General features: G+C 39.1%; 1 protein-coding gene across 5 annotated transcripts in view; it reads left to right on the forward strand.

Annotated features, from left to right (window-relative positions):
• rapgef3 (Rap guanine nucleotide exchange factor (GEF) 3) overlaps nt 1-17928 on the forward strand; it is a 48501-nt gene that overhangs the window by 25959 nt on the left and 4614 nt on the right. For 3 of the 5 annotated variants that reach the window (XM_038309275.1, XM_038309279.1, XM_038309277.1), the window contains 17 exons: nt 7114-7220; nt 7313-7434; nt 10108-10285; nt 10387-10471; nt 10630-10690; nt 12485-12561; nt 12659-12805; nt 12910-13016; nt 14418-14506; nt 14603-14681; nt 14805-14955; nt 15055-15140; nt 15245-15275; nt 15425-15500; nt 16677-16814; nt 16907-17004; nt 17090-17215. In XM_038309275.1, coding sequence (XP_038165203.1) covers nt 7114-7220; nt 7313-7434; nt 10108-10285; nt 10387-10471; nt 10630-10690; nt 12485-12561; nt 12659-12805; nt 12910-13016; nt 14418-14506; nt 14603-14681; nt 14805-14955; nt 15055-15140; nt 15245-15275; nt 15425-15500; nt 16677-16814; nt 16907-17004; nt 17090-17215 — 1758 coding nt within the window. The remainder of the gene's footprint in view (nt 1-7113; nt 7221-7312; nt 7435-10107; nt 10286-10386; nt 10472-10629; nt 10691-12484; nt 12562-12658; nt 12806-12909; nt 13017-14417; nt 14507-14602; nt 14682-14804; nt 14956-15054; nt 15141-15244; nt 15276-15424; nt 15501-16676; nt 16815-16906; nt 17005-17089; nt 17216-17928) is intronic. The other 2 variants (XM_038309276.1, XM_038309278.1) reach the window with 1 other exon arrangement.

Genomic DNA, 17928 nt, shown 5'->3' on the forward strand with positions numbered 1-17928 from the left:
AGCTTGTTAAGGTCTGTCTGCTGTGTTACTGACGCATGAGGCCTTTACGTATTAACTACATTTATACTGAGGTGAAATTAAACACAGGTGGACACTATTAAATTTAATGTTTAAAGGCACTTGATTATATTGGATTTTATTTAGGGGTATCATAAATTAAATTACTTCTAGGCTTGCCCTGTTAATAGCTTCTTCTAACTTCCAGTCACCCTGGATGAGGTTCATTGTTTGTGCTGAAGAAAAGCTTCATCACAGCATGATGCTGCCACCACCATGTGGGGATAGTATGTTCAGGATGATGGAATCAGAGAAGAGAAGGGTGCTACAATTTTAGCTGACTCCATTATTTTTATGACAACATATCTATTAAAGGGACACTATGCAACATTTTTCAGTTAATTAATGTGTTCCATAACGTTATGGATGATTAAATGAGTCATTTCAGGTTGAACAAAGGTATTCTCGGCCGCCCTGGTGGTCTGTGGGGGAAATACTGCACTTGCAACTGCACGAGCACCGACCCGCACCCACAGGCTCAGAAGTCTCGTGAGAGTCAGTCTTGCTTTACGGCGAGAACTGCTACACCCCCCAGTTAAAAGCATTCTTGTTGCTATCACAGTGGCGATCTTTGTGCAGTTATGCTACGTTCACATCGGACGCAGCAAAATCGCGTCTGCTGCTTCATTTTTGCTGCTTGTACCAGTTAGTACTGACGCACGGCTGAAGCAGCTTTGCTGCTCTGGCTGCAAAAGTGTGTCTGAGGCGCGTTGGGTGGAGCTTCACTATCCTTTCTCTGCCTTCCAGCTATATTTGCTGTGATCAGTGGGAATAAAGTAGTTTTAATATGTTTTTAAGTGAGAAAATACACCTGAAAACGTAATCAGTGCAGTCAGTTCATTCAGATTATTATCCTGCCTTCAATATTTTTTCTGTCGGAGCCGCTCAGACCCCCACATACCAGGGATGCGCCGACAGTATGGATCCCTTCATCAGCAGCGGTTCACCGCGGCAGCTGGTAGGTGTTTTTCATCTAAATAATCCAAACTGCATATTCTACCGGCAGATTTCTGCATTTTAAGTTAATTTAGGCGTCAATAAACTGTTTAAGAGCAGTGATCATCAGCGCTGTGTCTCTCTCCCTGCGTTAAACGCGCCCGACGCGCTGCTGCAGCCGCTCAGACGTGCTGCGCCTGCAGCTCAAAACGCGCCGCGGGACCTTTGCATGTAAACTCGCTGCTTCTGTCGCGCCAGCTACATCCAGTGTGAACGCAGCGTTAGTCATTCGCTGCTAAGCTCAAAACAACCGCGCCTGGCTTGACGGAGAAACCAGGAGAACAGCTGAGCATATTTACGACAGTGCACTTTTACTTTCGCCCTCTGGAGGGAGCCTCACTGGAAAATCAACACCGGTTGCATAGTATACCTTTAAGATAAAGTACATTAAAAGCTGTGGTTCTAATCAAAAGTAAAAACCGTGCAAATACTTTAGCTAGGGATTGTACATATCTCATTTTAAAAGCAGACTGTAAAATATCCGGAAACAATATTATAGACCCAGGTCTATAAAAGTAATCCCTGGAAACCTGCAAATAGCATCTGTATTGAAGCTGCTGCAACCCACAGATTGATATAGAAAAATTTAACTGTACTTTGTTTTACACATCTTTTGGCAGGTCAGCTTGTGAGATTTATGTTTGCTTTACAACTAGACTTACTTACTGCAATTACCTGCCAAAGTTATAGTTATATATAACATGATTACACATTGCCAGTGTGTAAACCTAAGGCTATCAAAACACCAGTATTAGAGCATGTTTGAAAAATGAAGTATAGATTGAAAAGAAAATAACTCCGCTATCTAAGTTTACATGATTGTCAGGTTTAGCAGGGAGGTTGGCCTCTCTGTGAGTTATGATTTTGAAAGGGATTTTTTTGTTTGTTTGTTTTGTTTTTACTTGCGTAGGTAGCGGAAAGTCACCTCATAAAGCACATACGTTTTGGAGCTGAAACGCCTGAGAATGTGACTTTGGGAGTCTCAGGGGGGAAATGGGCCCCTGGGAATACGGGTGACCTCCAGACAGCCTTACTCCTGGGAGGTTTCACAGACGCCTCGACTCACATTAACTTCCCCCATGTTGGGTCTGAGCCCGACAGCGCTGTGAAAAAGTATTTGCCCCTTGCTGATTTCTTTTCTCTTTTGATTCACATCATGAAACACTTTTTGATATCAGACAAAACTAAACAAAATAATTTTTCAAATTAAGATTTTGTTTTTATAACTACAATAAGTAGTAAAAGCCATATTTGATAAATGTTTAATTAAATTGTGTTTGCCTTTTAAAGTTTTTTTTGGCAGAGTTTTTAAAGCTTTTAGTTAAGTTTATTTTCACTTACTAACCTCAAGCCTGATCATGTTCACAGCGACTGTAAACTCTTCAGACCTTTTCCAGGAGTAGCTAGCTCTGCCCCAAGAGTACATCAATGAATTTCTAGGAGGCCAACTGGAACAACATCTAAAGCACTGCAGGCCTTACCTTCCTCAGTTAAGCCCTATTTCATGATTTAAAAGGAAGAAAGAGGCTGGGTAATGGTGTGCATAGATTTAACAGCTGTAAAACTTAGCATTTAAAAAAGCAAAACAAAAAAAAAAACATCTAAAAGTTGCAGGTGACCTACTCAAATTATGGGCTTAAATTGTTTTGGAATACTATTTCTTGACTTAAGTTGTGTCCAGTTTAGGGCAATTCTGCTGGTAGATTGTGCAACACATATTTTTTTCAGTATTGTGAAAGTGTCAGCATTGGGTGGTAGTTGATTGAGGACCCAAATGCAGTGATGAGTTCTTGTAAATTTAGTGTGATGTAGGTGACAACAGAAACAAAAATACACGCATGATAAACTAGAAATCAAAACGCCAGGGAGAAACGCATATGAGGATAGAAGAAATTAAGAGAAACCAGCACTGATGAACTGCAGAGGGGGATTATATATTGTTAGGATAATTATCATTGAAGATGTGTGAGTTTATTACACCTTGGTATTGGCTGTCTGTTGACTGTGAGAACTGATGTTTTAATCTAATTAGGACAGTTCCTCTGTCTGGATATACAGTTAGAATCTTCATTCTTACTTGGCAAAGACTTGGAAATGAAAAAACCTTTTTAATTGTTAATCAGGGCAACTTCCTGACAGGTGAGCCCGGAGGTGAGCTTTTTGTACATTTCTCTGATCCGAGTAAGATTACAATTTTTATCAGAATCTGTTGTCATGTCTCCTGGTTATTTAATACATATAAGTTATGAAGTGTTATGTAAAGAGTTTGTTCCGAGTGATCTCTTTTCAAGGAAAAGAACTGGAGAGATAGAGCTTCAAGGTGCGTACACAGAGCTTTAACAATATGGGAGACAGAACCAAGAGTGGAGTAATCAGTTAATTGGGAGCAGGTGTGGACAGAAGCAGGTAGAAAGGAGCCCAAGGGAAAGGAGAGGGGCACAAGAGGGCAACAGAGAGTAACACAAAAACACAGCACTGCCAGAAAACAACTACAAAGACACAAAATAACAGTGAAAATAAAGACTTAAAAAGAAACCTAAACAAAGGGCTGAACTCTGACAAACAGCCTCATTAAGGGTGTCTTAACTTATGGCATGACAGCTTCCTTAGTGTTTCCTTAATAAATTTAAACAGCATCTCATCTTTTTTGATATTACTGTGTATGTTAAACCATATAGTTTTGCATTTCCTTTTACATTTCTCTAAGAAATAGTTCTTTTTCCATTTCAATCATATTAATAAGGACCTAACAGAGTGATGAATGCGTGGTGACGTCATCAGGGCATAATGTCAGTAGGGAGAGCAAAGGTCAGTGGGTGTTTCTGCATCCTAAGCAAACTGTGGATGATCAGAGGAGGTCACAAGATTGATGGAGGTTATATTGCTTATTATTTTAAAGGCTTTCCGTAAAAGTGAAAATAGAATATACAAAACAGGACACAGTCAATGTTGATCTTTGTGTGAATCTCAAGACCACCACCTTGGGCAAACAATAAACTCTTAAGGAAACTCTAAAGGGCCAGCATGCAGGCTTCTAAGCCTCTCGTGTAATCACAAGACATGCAGGAGGGAGAAACAAGACAGGGAGGAGCGAAGGTTCCACAACACTCGGTCATAAAATGTAGGTCATGCATTGAACTTAAAACATCCTGAACTGCTGTGTATTACACAGCCATAAACCAAGCCCTTTTATATACATATTACATAAGCTCTTGTTTGCATGAGTGACTGACAGGCTTTGGCCACAATCCGTAGTCTTTTCAGGTTTTAACCAGAGCTCATTGAGTTGCATGTGGACACTTGTGTTAATCACATTGCAGTGACCTAAATCTGCCTATGCGTGGGCATTTTGGGGTCCTTTGAGGACAAATAGCACATTTAAATAGTGGCAGGTTAGATTGAATAGGAAAACTGCCCTGGTTTATGGTGAGTTTGCTTCAGTTGAATTAGTTCTGAGCAGGTTGTAGTTACTGTGTGAGTTCACAGGAAACTACCGAAAGCCCTCTGAAGTGGTGGAAACCCACCTCTGTGCTTTTGCTTCAGACTATAATGGAAGGTTTGGACTCGTGGAGGAAAAAACTTTGAGGGTGGTGAGAAGGCGAAAGTTTGTTGTTGCTGTGTACCTGCCACAGAACAAGCTGCACAGGCTGGGAGCTCAGTGGGGTGTGGGAGAGTTTTGCAGAGCCATTTTTAACACATTCTCACCCTCATACAACCCACACTCACACTAATCACACTTCAACACCTACAGAAATCTCCACTCACGATGTTGATGTACACACCATCAACCATGTTTTCCACACTGGGGGTGGGTAAAAAGTGAGGGGGATTACTGTTATGATAAGTGTGTCCCTCCTTTTCACTTGTAAAGTCACATTTGTCAGGGAATTTTCTGAAGTGTTAGCCAACATGGCAGAAGTTGGCTTTTTCGTTAAAAAGGGACTGCTTTTGCAATAAACCATCATCCATCTCTATAAAAACATAACACCGATTGTAATAAAGTGCACCTCTTTTACACAGCTTAAACTTCCAGTAACTAGATCTAAGTTAAATATGGAGATCCTCAATTCAGGTGACAGAATCTGTTGACATGACAAATATTAGTAATCTACTCTGCAAATAAGAGCAGCAAGGAAGAAGCCATTACTCAAAGTAAGCCATACGAATTTCTGCTTAAAGTCAGATATGTGGATTAGAATTACTGGATCAGATAAGTCAATGTGAGACAATAACTCCCCCTAAACACAGCATCACAACAGTTAAAAAAGGGTAGTGGGAGTAAAATACTGTTGGGATGCTTTTTTTTCTCCAAATATATTTATTGAACATTTTTTAAAACAATAACATACAGAGTACAAAGTATAAAGATGACACATTTAGTGGCACTTCTATATGTAAGCACCCCAAAACAACGCCCAGCAACCCCCACCCTCACCTTTACAAGCCTTCTTGACCAGACAGACAGAACACGCAGGCATTCACACACATACACACGCTCACACTTTAGGGAAAAATAAATAAAAAGAATCTGTTGGGATGCTTTTTATCTGCAGGGATAGGGAAGCTAGTCAGAGAGGTCATATCCCCTATGAGCCCCTATTTCTTCACCTCCTGGCTCTGACATGACTTATACATACTTATTTAAATAAAGCTAAAATAAACTGTTTAACTGAAGAATGGAGAAAATCCAATATCCAGAAAAGTTTGAATTAAACAAATCAGACCAAACTGAAACAAATAAAGCTCATGAACCAAATCCAAGGAGGACAAGCGAGGGAAGGAATAGGCCCAGTTTCCCCCCTCCTCTCCTTTTTATGAAGAACCAACTCAGATGTTGGGATGAGTGACATTTTAGCCCAAAGTGCATTCTACCCAACGGAGCCATCCCTGCAGCAGGTCAGTCATTCACAGGGTTGTCCTAACTGATAAAAAGATGGAGGGAGCCAAATACATGTTAATACTGGAGGAATTACGACTGGGTGGACATTTACTTTGCAATAGGGCTGAGTATTTTTGCCAGAGTCCTGAATTGATTCGATTTTGATTCATTCAGTTCTAAATCAATTAATTTTGATTCAATCTGTTTTTACAATAATGAAAGTGTTTCAACTGTGTTTCAAAATACTGATGTATTTTATCTTTTCCTGTCACATTAAACACAAAGTGCAAACTTGTAAATCAGACAGTTTAAACTTGAGATGTGAACAAAACTGTCTCAAAAGTGCAAACTTGTTTGTAAAAAGTGAAAAAGCCTCACATGAGCAAGCAGATGTGACAGCGGGGACACAGCAGACAGGCATGAGCTGCATTATCTCCGCTGCACAAACCATATTTGTAGCGTTGTCTGTAACAACTACAGGGTGTTTGCTGGTCAGCCCCCATTTGTTAATGTCTTCAGTCAACCTATTTGTTATATTTGCCGCTGCCTGGCTTGAAGTGATCTTGAGTGCATCTTTTCTGCTCATTTGAATGTGAACGTCATGCATGTCACTATAAAACTAATCAGTGACATTCCCCAGACATCGATTTTGCAAAAATGTAAAGGAATCAATTCAAAATCGATTAAATAGATTTTTTTACCCAGCCCTACTTAGCAAAAAAAAAAAAAACAGAGAACCTAATCTTACAGCTTTTGCTACATTGCTATGGGACTGATCAATGCTCAGGAAGGAATCCACGTCAGAATTGTTGGCCAGATTTGAAAACCTGCTGTTATCCCATCTGATTTAGTCTGAGCAAGTTTAAAAAAAAAAGGGAATTGGTGAAATTGTGACTCTCTTGATGTACAAAGCTGCTGGAGAAAACCTTAAAAAGACTTGATCCTTTACAACAGTCAGTGGCTCTAAAAGATGCCTTCACAGAAGTTGGCCAGTTAGGACTAACCCATTTTTTAGACTTTTGATAATTTAGAAAAGTGTCAGTAAACTGTCAGTTTTTTTTTTTCTCCCAATATACATTTCTACAGTATATATGATGATATATATATGATATATTCAAATACCTTTTTATATATTTCATATCCTCCAAAGGTTGTCATCTTAATTCTTCCTTTCTATTTAGTTTCTTTCAGATCGTGTTGTAAAGGCTGCGAGGTCGGTGTACAGTGTTATGATTGAGAAGAACCCCGGCTTGATCCGAGACAGGAAGCATCACCTGAAAACACACAGGTACCTAGTCTCATGATTTTATTCCCTTCACCTTGAAAATTGACTGCAAGTTACATGCAAATGAACTTTAAAATGCACTGTTTCCCCCATAGGCATTGTTGCTCTGGGAAGGAGTTAGTTGACTGGCTGATGAAACAGAGCGAGTGCCTCCAGTCAAGAAGTCAGGCTGTTGGAATGTGGCAGGTCTTGGTGGATGAGGGAATCCTTGTTCATGGTAAGGCTCTAGTTTTGTTTTGCAAAACATAAAAACATCATAAAAGCTGTTTATACGGCCTTCCAAAAAATTTTACACCCCTTGAACTTCCCTACATGTTGATACCCCAAAATGAAATGCAGGAATATGCTTTTTAAAGTCTTCTAATAACCCCCTGAAGCTGCCACGGTATAGCATTATTTATGCTGAGATTAAAATACACACTAGTAGCATCAGTTCATCATCTAGGAGTGCAGCAGATGAGATTTTGGAGACTTGTAAATCTGAGGTAAGTTATAGAACAATATCCCAACAATATTGATCTTAACTGGCAAACAAAGCAAGAAAAGCATGGCAACACTTACTTTTATGGAGAACAATGCTTTAACAATTTTAGCTTACAGTTTACAACAAAAGCTATGTAAAGGACAAAATAAATACGGAAAATTGTGATTTAGTCAAATTAATCCAATTTTTTATCTCTTTTTTTTTTTGGCTAACATGCAAAATGATTTTTGGATAGAGAACTAAATCTGTACATTATCATAATCCCAGTAATCCCACTGCAAAACATAGTGGTAGAAGCATAAGGGCAAGACTGAAATTATTGATTCAACAAAAACTGATCTGACTGAGTTTATGGCCTTTATCAAAGAAGAATAAGAAAATCTTGCGATGTGCCTCATAAAGATCTGTAGAGTTAGAGTTAAATTCTGTCATTGGTGGTTTTTACAACGTATTTATTTATGGGAACTAAATTTAAAGAAGCAGCTTATTTTGTATAGTGTGTGTAAAGATGCTGTAAATCATGTCAGAAAATGAGCACTTCCTGGCCTCTGAAAACCAGCATAACTGGAGATAATATCTTTTTAGATTTTCTTGAGGTACGGTAATATCTTGTCCAATACCTGAAGGTGTGTGTTAATATTCATGATGCTCTTGGGCCTTAGGATGATGGAAGACGTATACCAATGATGGATTTTTCCATATTTATAGTATCCTTAATATATTCAAATGATAGTCTCTGCACGAGACGCCCACTCCAACATTCCCCAGAAGGATGTGAATTGGTTGAAATTTAATGACCTCGAAGATTGTGGTGTCTGTTTTACAATTTTTTGGTATGAGTTAAGGCCGCGTTTCTCAAAGTGTGTGGCGCGACCCACTGGTGGGGAATTGAGACGTGACAGGTGGGGCGCGCCAAGTTCCGGTGTGTGTGTGTGTGTGTGTGTGTGTGTGACTATAAATGTAGAATGTGTGAGAGCAAACTGTCCTTATAGCTGTATGTTGCCGCTTTTTAGACCAATCAAACCCACAAAGTAATCATTAATAGCCTACATGCAGTCTAATTAAAAGAACATTAGATATGAGAAAAATTTCACCTGGAACTGAAGTGCCAAAATAATGATTGACGTGACGTCGGCATATTATTTGTAACGGAATAAACTTTCGCGCCCCAGTGTTGCCAACTCAGCGACTTTGTCGCTATATTTTAGACCCCTCCAGCGACTCTTTTTTTAAAAAGGGACTAGCGACAAATTAGCGACTTTTGGAGACTCTTACGTGAAAGCACGTATCGTTCCTTTTCTTGTCCTCCAGCGGCAGGTGCTGCCGTGGGGCGCCTCTCCCGTCCCAACCCCGTTCTCCCCCGCTATCGCAGGAGTCCCTCTCAGCGCTGCAGAGACACAGCATGTTTACCCTCAGCGTCCAGACTGCAAATAAAGCGCACATGCGCCGGGATTGACGGCGCAGGTTGATCATAAATAACTGAATTTGAAATATTTTATCTTAAATAAATAGGACCAGTTTATTGAAATGACGTCTGACTCCACCCTGAGGCTCAGGTTTAATGCTCAGACTCATAGTGAATTCTGGTTTGGAGTGGAGAGGGAGTATCCACTCATCGGGCAGAGAGCTGTGTGCATTCTTCTTCCCTTTGCCACATCATATCTCTGTGAGATGGGCTTTTCAACTGTTGCTTCACTGAAAACAAAATACAGATCTCAGCTGAACATTGAGCATGACTTGAGAGTGGCAGTATCAAGCCTGCAACCCCGTTTTGAGAAACTGTGCAATGCAAAACAGGCTCATTGCAGCCACTAATGCAGGGATAAATAGACCTGTATTGCCAGATGGATTTCACTTCTTTTCTTTTATTAACAGATTGCAGAGTGGCACTTTAATTTTTTCTATCTTTGAGCTTGATACAAATTTTGACACAGCTGCATTTTTATTTTCTTTATTTTTGAGCTTGCTGTTATTTGATGTAGATAGTTTGTATTTAGATACTACTTGTTACTTCAATAAAATTGGAAAATTTTAAGATTGTTGCATATTTCATTAGCATTGTGTTGGGGCGATGGGGACAGGCGGGGCTTGAAAATTCCCCCTTGTCCAAAGTGGGGAATGACAGAAAAAGTTTGAGAACCACTGAGTTAAGGGTTCTTTTACGGTTCATGTTTCTCCGATGAGGCTCTGTTATCCTGATGAAGACCACTCCAATCAGGATGACGGTGCTTGTTCATGAACTTAAGGGAACTGGATTAAAATAGCCCTCCTTGTGGATTCCATGTGGATTACAAATCTCTTACCTTAAAAGAATAAAACCTCTTGGGAAAAACATTGAGGTTCCTGCTCAATGTTGTTTTTATTATTTTTTTTTTCCATTTTCTTTTGTTTTGTGTTTGTTTCCAGTGAAACAGGATTTGAACTTCCTTGACAAAGACACACAGTTCTACCGTTTCCAGGAATCAGAGCTTGGCTTGAACCATGTCGTCAACGAGAAGGACTTGGAGGACGAGCTACATGAAGCGCTGTCCCTGCTGTCTCAGCTGGGCCCGGATGCTCTGCTCACCATGATTCTTCGCAAAAGGTCAGCATGTAAAAACTGCTGGACAACCTATTGTGTTTAATAGTTGTGTGGGCCTAAAATAGCTAGATGTTTTGCTTAATGATAATTTAATGGTTGTACAGTCCCAGTCAGAGGAGCGCTGAGGATATTGAGGTCATCTATGAGGAACTGCTCCACGTGAAGGCTGCTGCTCATCTTTCCTCATCAGTGAGTCGATCTGTTTTTTCCTGCATAAATAAATCCTCTATATTTGGAGATCTATGTTTTAATGCTATATTTATTCTGGACTGAAGATGTTTCAGTTCTTAATTACTGGTCTTTACCAGAGCAGGAGAAAAATGTTTCTTCCTTTGGTGTGTCTGTAGGTACGAAAGGAGCTGGCCGCAGTGCTGGTGTTTGAATCCCACGTTAAGTCAGGAACAGTTTGTAAGTGATTCTTTGTTGATGATATCACCCATGCAGAATCTTAGTGCTGACAGAGAGATGCTTAATAATGAATAACTAGAGACTTAGACATGTAGGGATTATGTTTCTGCACTTATTTTCATATTTTCAAACCAAATCTGCAGGCATACTGCTACATTAAAGTGTATTTTCACACGGTGGCTTTTATATCATTATTTTATCAGAGTAGAATTATTATCCATTATAATACTTTAGTGGTGTTAAAAAAGGAAAAAAAGAAATGGATACAGAAGGATTTATAATATATGTTCTTTAATCCAGGAGTTTCAAGAAATGGTACGCATTCATGGATTTGGTGTCTCAACCTGGTCAAATGTGGCTAAATTTACACAAGCTGGTTGATGGTATGAAAGGCATCTTGTCAAAAGATGTGGATAGAAATATTAATGGGGATGTATAGGAACTTAGATTAATGTTATTTGGCCAGATTCTGGAAAAATGTCATAATATATTTAAACTTGTCCAGCTCAAATAGCTGGTTTTATATGTTGTAACATGATTCAGCCTTCGTCAGTAGAGTATACTTAAACTTACAGTCAGAGTTGCAAAAAATAATTTAACACTACTGCTGAACTTTTTAGCTCCTAAAGTATAGATATAGTCAAGATTTTTGATTACCGTATATGAGCTAAATCTCTATGGATACTTTTTATTTTATATTGTTTTATATTAGTGCTAATCTTACCTTAATAACATTTTAAGGGAACATTCCCAGCTCTGGGTTTAGGGTATATACAGTACTTGAGCTGGGGAGGATGGCATCTCCCTTTTTTTAAAAAAATCTTAAAAATCATCCCCTTCTTATATGACCTTTCCCCCATATCATCCTCTGTGACATTTAATTAATGAATCAGTAAAATTTCTACTGTATATTAACCGTAATGGCAATAATATTGCCCTTTCAACATTTGGCGGGCTGTGGGCTTACGAGTAGCCTGAAAAAAATAAATAAAATCAAAGAAGTGGCCTACCATGTCTATGAAGCTGATCCCAGTGGGAAATGAGTCCCTAACTATGTAGGGGCAGTGATAGCCATGCCAGTCAGGGACTGACTGCAGTTCTACTGTCAATCAGCGGCGTACCTGACATGTAACAACCATGCCATGCATATAGCTTTAGGTTAATATATATTAATTATATATATATATAATTAATAATATATATTAAAACAGAAATAGATCAGAATTTCTTAAAAAATGCCTTAATTTTTTTTAATCTCTCTTACTCATGTACCTGAGAAAGCAGGTCCTCCACCAACGCCAGGATTTTCCCCCCAAAAAATTAAGAGCAGGGCAAGTTTATTTTTATAGCAAAATTCAGTCCGCAGACTTTTCAAAGTGCTCTACATAGATTAAGGGGTAAAACGAAAGTGAAAGGCAGTTTAAACTGAAATATATTATCAAGGTGCTAATGCTTGACGGTACTTTGGATGATTGTTAAGTTGAAAAAGCCATGCAGCTTATCCCACTACAAAAGTAGACTCATGTTTTCTCTAGGCTCCTTTTCTATGTATGCCAACATTCATACCCATCTGTCTTCACCTTACACCATTTTAAACATTCTTCATGGATTTATTTATACTCCTCTTCACTAAAGGAGGGCAGGTCATTGAATCATTTTTGCTTACTCCACTGTCGACCAGCTCATGATTATGAGAGTTAATGAAGCATGTCAGAGGAAAGGACCATGTAAGCAGGGTTAACAGTAATTTATTGACAAAGATGTGTGTAGCTGACTGTGTTTGTTGTGATCTAGTATTCAGTCAAGGGGATAAAGGAACTTCCTGGTACATCATCTGGAAAGGCTCTGTGAACGTGATCACACATGGAAAGGTTATTACCAAATGCAGCATTTAAATTCACTCAGATTGAATGCTGATTCTCCCTTCTTAAAAGATTTGTAATGCACATGTAACTGGTGTTCAAACAGGGCATTGTGACCACCCTGCATGAAGGGGAGGACTTTGGGCAGCTAGCTTTACTGAATGATGCGCCACGTGCCGCCACTATCATCCTCAGAGAGGACAACTGCCACTTCCTCCGGGTCGATAAACAGGATTTCATTCGGATCCTCAAGGTTTGTCTGACTCACATAAAACAGCTCCAAGACTTAGATATTAATTCATATGGAAAAGATCACACAGATGAAAACGAAGAGAAATCAGCTGCTCTGTTCTGCAGGATGTGGAGGCTAACACAGTGCGACTGGAGGAGCATGGGAAAACTGTCCTGGTGCTGGAACAGAGTGCAGACAGCAATGCACAAGGGGGGGCTGCTGCCAACAGCAAGTAAGAAAAATTTTCACTATTGTTAGTTGAATTAATGCATCTACAGATACAGTCTTGTTCTTTCAGCCAAACAAAAGATTGTCTGACATTATGAGATGTTGACCAAAACTAAAGGTGGAAACCTACACTGATGAAAATCCTCTATGAAAGTCATATGAACCTTTGTTTTTAAGAAGTAATATCTTTATTTGCCAAAGTTAATTTGTATAGCAATTAAATATTTGCTAAACTGGTAATTATATTCTAAAGCTGCAACGTACCCTCCCCATTAAATCATTTCTTGTGTTGGTGTTTAAATTAAGATAAAATCTAACATTATTGAAGGCAGTTGATGTATGGATAAAATGGGTCTTTTAAGCTTTGTCTTTTTGTAACGAATGTGTTCCGTTTATACTGTGTAGCTGCACTGCAATGTTTGAGCTGTGTGTTAGAACACAGCAATGATTTCAGGATCATTTCAGGGCGTCCTAGTCTTGATTTAGTCCAGAAATAGTTGTTGACAATTGGACTGTGTTTGGTTGGTCTAATTTTGTCCCACTTAAGTCCAATAATAGACGTTCAATGACATTGAAATAGCAATTTTCCACGTCTTTTCAACGATCTGAAAATTACCTCTTTTTACCTTTCCCTTAACAACCAAATGTAGACATGGTTTGGATGTAAATCATGCCCTCTTTCAATGTCTTTTCCACAAAGTTTTTCTCAGTGGGTGGAGATTGTTTAAACCAGTGCTGCTAAGATAACAAAAAAAATTTACTTCAAGTAGAATATTGATTACTATTTTCAAAAGGGTGAAAAATGATAAACACTAACAAATTGGTACCAACTTGGGTATAAAGATAATAATTTAACATTGGCTTGAACCGTGCCATGTTTGTATCTCAGCACTGGGTCAGTGCTATTTTGAAAGCTTTAGAGCAGAGGTCTGCAACGTGGGAATCACGCCCACCCTGGGCCACGAAGCCTGTAGGGGCGGTGATGACTTTTTGTTTTCAGCTAAAAAAACATGGGTGTCCTTTCTCCATCTATTTGTCAATCTGAGGGTCCTGAACTGTCCTCTGCTTTAAAATATATTGAAATATGCTAAAACTTGATGGAAAACAATCTGAATGAAACCCATGAAAGCTCAGGTTTTGTCCTTCTGTTCTTTGAAGGTTTAGCAGCTTTTTTTTATCCTCAGCATCCTTCTTAAATAAAATAAAACATTTATTTTAAATCCCTAATCTATTATCAGGTGATGTTCTCTATTACTTGCACTCAAGGAATTACATATCTTAAAAATGCGTCATTCAGGGTTTTAAAACTGTTTTACCACATAAAGATCTTGATTAGCACTAAGGTAGCGCGATGCAGCAGTGTAAAGGTATAAAAATGTCTATTCAACTTGTGTCCTCATTGCAGATACACAGTTATGTCAGGAACACCTGAGAAAATACTGGAACATCTACTGGACACGTTGAAGCTGGATACTAATGGAAATGATCCCATAGGTGTGGAGCAGGCAAACATATCTCCATACTTTTCTATGGAAGTGATTCCTGCTGTATAACTGATCAGCTGTTCTTTTGATGCTTTTCGTTCCTCAGATCCCTGCGTGAGCGACTTCCTGCTAACACATAAAGTCTTCATGCCTTCCAGTCAGCTGTGCTCCGCTTTGCAGCATCAATATCCTGATCATTGTCTTCAGTCTACTCGCACTCAACATGGGGCTGCATGGATTAATAACGTTTGCTGCTCCTATCTGCCTTAATGGCTTTTTTCGTGTTTGACCCTTAACCTTCACTGCACTTACCAGGCAGAGTTGACTGAAGGCTCAGAGCAGGAGAAGACTGCATACATCTTCAACACCAAACAGAAGGTAGTGAAGCTGATTGTCCAGTGGGTGGCACTGTTTGGCCTTCTACTGAAAGAAGACCCAGATGTCTTGGACTTTCTGGAGGTGAGATGCTGTATTAGGTTAAGATTAGGAAGGTTCTGGAATTAAAATTGAAAGAATAATATTTAATTCCCCTGTCGTTTTTTTTTTTCTTGGCTCAAGCAGAGACTGAAGACAGAGGTTGCAGCTGATCACCGTTTGTCCAATATCTTGAGGGAACAGTTTAGAGAAAGAAGAAGAACAAAAATGTACATATTTTTACTTATTTACCACAATATGTTCAGAAATCTAAGTATAGCAATAATGAATGTGATTATGAAACACCTTTTTCCCCTTGTGATAAATTTGGCAGGTTGGAGAATGGTTATCAGTCACTGAGCAAGGTGAGTTTTGTTGCCAAGTGCTTTGGGTGGTTAGTTTGAATGGAAAAAAAGCACTAAACAGTTTGGTATGAGATGATCAATTATTAATGCACTCAATTTTCTTTTTCTCGCCTCTGTTGGTCGTTGAGTCATTTTTTTTCCATCCACAGAATCAGCCTTTTGATTGGTTTTCAAGTTGTGAGGAGCCAGCTGGGAGGCTACAGCCAATCAAAGCACAGGATAAGGGTGTGTAATGCTCAGGATCTCAAAACCAACAAATAAATCAGCTAATCGGTGTATCAATCAATGTAGTTTGTGTTGCCCTTTCTTTGATGCTTCATTTATAAAACTACTAAATAATGATGCAGAATATCCATGCTCATTGTTGATTTGCATAAAATATATTTCATATAATTTTTTCTCCTTAGTTTAACTAGATTAAAGGGGTTATTATTTATAGGTTATATATGTCATAAAAAAAAAAAAACTTCATTGCATGAAACTAAATAGCTGAGGTTGTGAGGTTAGGTGGAGGTTTTAGAGGACCCAAATGTAGAGATGCAGGAGGTAGAAATGAGTTCTTGTAGGTTTAATGTCCAAAAAGCAGCAACTGAAGCAAAAATCTAAAATAATTAATACAGAAAACCAAAATCTAGGAGACATTCAGGAAAACACACATGAGGAGCTAGGCAACGACGAGGAACCTGCAAGCAGTGACTGAACAGGAGGTGTATAAATGGGAGACTGAACAAAGGCCATGCTAATCAGCAGATTGGGAGCAGGTGTGGACAGAGGAATCAAGAAGGGAGCTAAGAGAAGGAGACTGACAAAAGAGGGCAGCAGAGAGAAAACAAGAAATACATATGAACTCAAATATATAACCAAAAAAAAACTAGAATAACACAAAATGGAAATGAAACCAATAAACTAGAAAACACTGCAAGATATGAATCAAAGTAGAACTGAAAACTCAAAAAGAAAACTTAATAAGAACCAAAAAATGCTGAGTCATGACAGAGTTATCCTACTTTATTTCTAAATTAGCTTCAACATATGCGTAAAAACGCAATGCTTTGCCTCTTCAAATGTCTGATCAATCTCACTATAATTACCAAACATCAGGCAATAAAACATTATAAATCTTGATCTTTAAAAAAAAAAAAACTTTTTTAAATTCTTTTGTTTTTGGATGCATTTCATTGTTAATCTGTTTCTAATTTTTTTTTTCATTTTCATCAGTTAATGATTTCATATTTAAAGTGTTATCAGAATGTTTTCTCTTATTTTTTACTGATGTATTTACTTTTCTCTATAATGCACTTTAGGTGGGAAATGCTTTTATGGGGAAAGTTGGTCTGATCTAATTTTCCAAACCCTAAATCAGAGAGGATTCATGTTTTTTTGTCCTTCCTCTCACCTCAGTGTTGTATGAGATCTTCAAGCCAGACAGCAAACCCCTCTCCTTGATGCTCCCAGTAAACTCTGCGGTTCATGAGGTGATGTCCGCAATAGGCAAAGCAGATGGAGATCATGTTCTTCTCAAAATTAACTCCAGTGGAGGTGGTACTCAATTTCCTTTTTTTTTTCAGTATTTATATTCATTTTATATATATTTATATATTCTATATATGTATGTGTAATCTTGCATACAGATAGAGCCCAGTTAAAGCTGGATGCCACTGCGGTGTACACCGCTCTGGGTCTCAATGAGAGACTCTTCATCTGCACCAGCAGCGAAGTGGAACAGCTGGTGAGGAATGTTTGCTTTCTGCACATTTAAGGCATTTTCATAAAAAATGAGAAAAGCCTAACAATGAAAACCCTGTTTCTTACAGCAGCCCCTGAAAGAGCAGCAGGGCCCAGAGCAGGGAACGACTGACCTCATTGAGCAGATGAGCTCCAAAGATATTGCCACAGAACTGACTAACTATGACTGGGAACTTTTTACTGCCATGCATGAGGTAACGATGTACACTGCTCAAAAAAATTCAGGAAAAAGTAAACAACACGATATAACTTCAATCATATCAAACTTCTGTGAAATCAAACTGTACACTTAGGAAGCAACACTGACTGAAAATCAAGTTCACATGTTTTTTTGCTAATGGAACAGACAACAGGTGGACAATATTGGCAGTTAGCTAGAAACCTTGAATAAAGGAGTGGTTGTCCAGGTGGTTGTCCAGGTGGTTGTGCAGGTGCAGACCACAGACTACTTGTCAGTACCTATGCTTTCTGGCTGATATTTTGGTCACTTTTGAATGTTGGTGGTATTTTCATACCACCATAGAGATACAATCTACAACCCACACAAGTGGCTCAGGTAGTGCAGTTCATCCAGGATGGCACATCAATACGAGCTGTGGCAAGAAGGTTTGCTGTGTCTGTCAGCTTAGTGTCCAGAGGCTGGAGGCACAACCGGGAGATGTGGAGGAGGCAATAGGAGGGGAACAACCCAGCAGCACGAACGCTACTTCTGCCTTTGTGCAAGGAGGAACAGGAGGAGCACTGCGCTATTTTATTCCGTGCCACAGCGCAAGAGGGACATTCCGGAACTAGGTCTAGATACGGCCGAGGCGGTGAGGAAGTGGGGACAGGTTATCCCTCCTACAACAGAGGGACATAAGGGCGAAAAAGAGCGAGGATCCAGGTTGAAAAAGGGTCCCAACGTTCA

Source organism: Cyprinodon tularosa, unplaced genomic scaffold, assembly GCF_016077235.1.
Source record: "Cyprinodon tularosa strain WSP-4 unplaced genomic scaffold, ASM1607723v1 ctg66, whole genome shotgun sequence".
In the NCBI taxonomy this organism is placed as follows: domain Eukaryota; kingdom Metazoa; phylum Chordata; class Actinopteri; order Cyprinodontiformes; family Cyprinodontidae; genus Cyprinodon; species Cyprinodon tularosa.